General features: G+C 35.6%; 1 protein-coding gene across 1 annotated transcript in view; it reads left to right on the top strand.

The window, feature by feature from the left end:
* The first annotated feature begins 1308 nt into the window (after positions 1 to 1308).
* Positions 1309 to 5513, top strand: part of LOC106474825 (excitatory amino acid transporter 2-like) — a 24681-nt gene continuing 20476 nt past the window's right edge. Inside the window, exon 1 of the mRNA XM_013935514.2 lies at positions 1309 to 1596. Coding sequence (XP_013790968.1) covers positions 1341 to 1596 — 256 coding nt within the window. The 5' untranslated portion in view covers positions 1309 to 1340. The remainder of the gene's footprint in view (positions 1597 to 5513) is intronic.

Below are 5513 nucleotides of genomic sequence, written 5' to 3'. Positions count from 1 at the left end.
CAGTGGGATTTGATTATCACTCTTATAACGCACCTTAACTGTTTTCGTATGCCATGAATCCTGAGATTCACAATCCGGGCACGCTAACCAATCGGCCACGCCCATCCCGAAATAAAAATGGATTTACAGATATGTTTTAACTTTTCATTGGAAGGAAGGGGGGGGGGTGATAAGTAGTTTCTATGTCTGTAATAATTGTTTGTTTGTTTGTTTTTAAATATGCACATAGCTACACAAGGGCTATCTGTGCTCTGCCCACCACGGGTATCGAAACCCGGTTTCTAGGGGTGTAAGTCCGCAAACATGCCGCTGTGCCACTGGGGGGCATCTGTAATAATAATAATACGTAATATATAATTTGACAATTAACCAAACTTCAACTGTAACGTTTAATTCAATATTACTTCATTTGTTTTAAACCTAACCTAACCTGATATTACACCACAGTTAGATAACGTGGTTCTCTATCATACGGTAAAATTACTCATGCTATTGGTCTTTATATCGGCGATGTATGCCTTTTGACTAACGCCGTGTAAAGTAGGTTCTATATTGTTTGTTTTGAATTTCGCGCAAAGCTACACGAGGGCTATCTGCGCTAGCCGTCCCTAATTTAGCAGTGTAAGACTAGAGGGAAGGCAGCTAGTCATCACCACCCACCGCCAACTCTTGGGCTACTCTTTTACCAACGAATAGTGGGATTGATCGTCACATTATAACGCCCCCACGGCTGAAAGGAGGTTCTATATTAGTTGCTCCCCAGTGCCAATGCGGCATGTCTGCGGACTTACAACGCTAGAAACCGGGCAGAGCACAGACAGCCCATTGTGCAGCTTTGTGCTTAACTTCAAATAAACAAGTTATACGAGATGCTCCAGTAATTATATAATTATTGAGAAGTACATTTTCAGATTTATTTTATGTATTTGTTTCTTGAAAAAAAATAATAACTTTTCTGCTTATTTCAAAATAAAATGGACGTGAATTTACCCACACAATAATTTTGGAAAAATAAAAGTTTTTACTTAAAAAAAATAAAACAACTAACTAAATGGGTGCGAACTGACCCTTCCCACCTTAAAATACTGTTAAGGTTATTTAAAATAAGAAATAACGTGGGAGACAAGATAGGCGACTTATCCCGGGAAAGATCATTACACTTCTTCTGTTGGCAGACTACTCGATTTGGTGCTGACGTCATTGGTCCCTACAAAAGCTCTAAAGAAAGTACATAAATTCCTGGAGCACATTTTGGACCCAGGGATGACAGAGGTAAGACAGGGTTTTCTTCCAACGGTAAATAACGCTAAGAGCAGCAGTAACTATAGGCCTCTAATAGCATGGATATTGAAAGTAATAACATTGAGGTTTCCTCAAAGATGTCTTATCAAAGCCGTCTCAAAGGATGGTTGAAAAACAACATCCTTTTAATAGCTACGTTGATTGCTGTTTTCCTTGGAGTAATGTTAGGCCTGTTGCTGAGAATAGCACAACCAAGCGACGATGTCATCCTTCTGGTTGAGATGCCGGGGAATCTGTTTCTTCGTATACTTAAGATGCTCGTGCTACCAATCATGATCGCCAGCATAGTTACAGGTTAGTATCAATATTATTCTTTACCGATAAGAAAAGAGCTTTTTAAAGATTTTACTAGACAGTGGCGATGGAATGTTTCTTCTTTAATTTTGTTTCATATTTTTCTCCAAGAAACAAAACAAAAAAATAAGTAGTTTTATTTTAGTTAAAATGATGAACTTTATTTTCTGCCTTTAAAAAAAAAGTCAGTTTAAATGAAGGCCAATGTTGGGGGACTGGACCCCTAAAATGTCGTTTCCCCCTAAGCTAATGTCAGTCATTAATTCAATTTTAGATTTATTTTAGATTTGGCCCCATTATATGTATCATTAGCCCTTTAGTTAAGGACTGGTTTATATTTATGATAATAACCGTAATCAACCGAACCAATATCCCTTTATTTTATGTTGTCTTTTAAAATTTGTAGTGCATACTGGAGGGATTTACACATTTTGATAAAAAGTTTAGAAAAAAAAACGACTTTTATACTCCAAATATATATAAAATATTTTTTAAATTTTAATTTAACCCTAATAAAGTCGCAAATGCGAAACATCGGTTAATTTTTTAAATTCTTTTATATATATATGTGGAGTATAAAGGTCGTTTTTTCTAAACCTAATATCCGTTTATTTTATCAAATGTTATCCTAAACTGTAAAACACGAAGAATACAAGATCTTTGGAATCTCCAAATTACAGCGAATACAGTTATATAATTTATACAGGTTATTTTCTGAAGTAAGTGATCATTTCCAACAATATAATTTACAATTACTTCAGATAACTTTAGTAGCGGGATAGGCTTAACAATTAAGTTACTCTTACGTCCTACATTTTTTTAAGTGATTGCGCGTCAAAAAAAAAGCTTCAGTTCTGAAAATATTTTAGATTTGTAAGCAATCATCGATAAGATAATTTCTTAATTAGCTTACCTACTTGAAGAGTTACGATTTTTTTCAATAAACCAAATTTCACTTTTATTTTAGTTCACGAGCTATAATTTAGTTACGTACAACACAAATACCCCTAGTCTGTAGAATTATAAACGGACTTTTCTCTACGTTAAAATACTTTTATTTCGAACTTTCGGCCCTCTTACCTGAGCCTTCGTCCGGCAACAATACACGGAGCGAAAAAATTCGTTAAACTGTAGAACACTGCCTTAAAATATGTATCTAGGCAACATTCGTAACAATAACTGACATCTGGTATCAAAGTTATTAAACACACAGAATTATGATGAATATCGAATATAAATCGATTGCTTCGATATAATAAACATAATAAAAGGAAAATACAATTATAGGTAATATGTAGAGAAATAAAAATAGATAAATAAATAAAATATATGATTTTTTAAACTTCAAATAATACATTGTAAAATTAAAGATTTAATTTTACATCGAAACCACGACAAATAATAGTTTAAAGCAGTGTGCTACAGTTTAACGAATTTTTTCGCTCAGTGCATTGTTGCCCGATGAAGTTTCAGGTAAGAGAGCCGTAAGTAAGTAACAAGTCACTTTAAAAGTGGATTGATGTATAATGTTATTTCTAGCATTACTTAATTGAATAATTACTTAATTAGTACCATTAGTTAAAAAGTAGGGTTAAAGGGAATACTGATTGTTGTATTGTTGTAGGATATATCTGGTAGACTTCAAGAGAAAAATAAATCCGTAAAACGGTGATGTGTAAATGTGTTTTCTTGTTAGACACATTACATTTGTAGGATTTAATATGGGGGGGAGAGAAAATTTGGTGGGCAAATGCCCGCCCCCTGTAGCGCCGCCACTGTCTGCTATATCCAGTGCCAACGAGGCCTTTCGCTAAATACCAGGACGCCTGGGATATGGACAATGCTGATTAGATAATTAAAAAATAATAATTTCAGTTTATTAATCATATGGTTAATATTATTTTTAACGTATTCCTGTTATCATCGTGTTCATTCATGGGTTAATATTCCTTTTTTGTCGTTTTTGGTTTGACTTAAGAACAATAAATAAATAAATAACCTTTACTGAACGTATCACTCTGCACTGAATCGTTAGCCCCCCAGTGGCACAGCGGTATGTCTGCGGACTTACAACGCTAAAATCCGGGTTTCGATACCCGTGGTGGGCAGAGCACAGATAGCCCATTGTGTAGCTTTGTGCTTAACTGCAAACAAACAAACAAATTGAATCGTTACTGATGCTGGATCTATACCAACACTGCAGTTCACCAGTTTAAATTAAATAACATCTACAAACCTACGTTAGTTGACCAAGTTCATGTTGACAAAGCACTTTTACTGTACTGAAACCCATTGAAGAAACCCAAAAGAAGGACACATCAAAGTAAAAACTAATTATCTATACATGGCAGTAAATCTCGTGACGATTATATGATCATTCCTCGTGTATAATTTATATTTCGTTATGCTGATTTTGAAAACTGTGAGAATTTAGAATAACTCACTGGTACAGCATGCCCCCACCCCCCCTCCTCCGTGGTTCAGCGGTAAGCCTCACAACCTACGGCGCTAAAATTCGGATTTCAATACCCGCGATGGGCAGAGCAGAGATAACCCGTTATGTAGGATAACAAACAAACGTACAGCATGATGTACTGCAGTGGCGTGAGAAGCGGGGGGTGCCCCCAATTTTCAATCTGTTCCTGTACAAATTCAGCAAAATTAGGAAAATTACTCGGTCAAATAAACCTTGACCCCCACCCTCCCCACTATTAATCTGCCTCCTACACTTCTGTACTGAAACTTCTTTGTGATAACTCTTGATTTTTAACGATGAAAGTCCGATATATGTTTGTTAGACTACACGTCAGGAAATCCACCTTCGGGACTATACCATTAAGTAAATAACTTACATAAATACATCATAAACCACGATAGTGGTTCATAATAGGGATCGCACAGGAATTTGCTCAAAACTCTAATAGAACATTCGGGCAAAAATCACCTTAAAAAGCAGACTTATTCTTAAAACAATACTTAAAACCTTCCCTTTCAATAGTTAAGACCACCCAAAAACATTGATAATAAGCAAAATAAGTGATTTAACCACTGTCAGACAAAATCAAAATTTGCCTATTTGTTCATATTATTATTTCACAAGCCTACAGCAAAATCAGCTATATTATATGATACGCTGCGAATGTCCATGACCTATTTAAAAGTTGATTATTCTTCATTAAAAGTTCACTTACGTGGTTATAAATACACAATAGATACGATGTTGTTGTGAGCAGCTGGCTTTGTACTCGACGCTTGTATGACGCGTGTTTACACAAAACCTCAGGCACAAAGCCACCTGGCTCAGTAAATAATGGTTGGGTGAAAAAAAAAGTCAATACAACAGTAAACTGTTAAAAAACATGTAACATTCAACTGAATGCACATGCACGTATGTAGCTCAAAATATATTATCCATAAATGTACAAAAGACTTAAGAACTTAAGTGTGGGGGGGGGGGACAGGAATCGTCAAGAAAGTACAGAAACAAGTCGGATCAAAATACAAATATTATATTTTCAAGCCTACATCTGGGGACTCTTTAAAAAAAAGTAAACAAACAAGGCTGGAAATAATGTCTACATTATTTTCTCAAGCTAGAAATACCCATTTTGACCACACTAAAATGGATAACTACTGTAGAGATGGAATCTCGTATATTATATATAGCTTTGTGTTGCTTCCAATTTAGCCATCTATTTTGGTGTCCGAGACATGATTTCGCACTGCATTTTTTTACTTGCCTTCTCAAGCCTATTAGCCCACCGTGTCTGTATCTCAGCGTCTGCAGCTTGATAGGGTTGTTCGTAACCATTTCGGTGTTCATTCTATTTTTGTAGGGAAATCGAAAGTGGTGAATCTACAAAAAAGAGAAAGACTATACTGGGTTACGCGGTAGGGTTAACACGACTAATGACTTC

Source organism: Limulus polyphemus, unplaced genomic scaffold (assembly GCF_000517525.1).
Source record: "Limulus polyphemus unplaced genomic scaffold, Limulus_polyphemus-2.1.2 Scaffold7732, whole genome shotgun sequence".
NCBI classification, from domain to species: Eukaryota; Metazoa; Arthropoda; class Merostomata; order Xiphosura; family Limulidae; genus Limulus; species Limulus polyphemus.
Note: the sequence above shows the minus strand (reverse complement) of the source record. Positions and strands in the feature narration are given on the sequence as shown.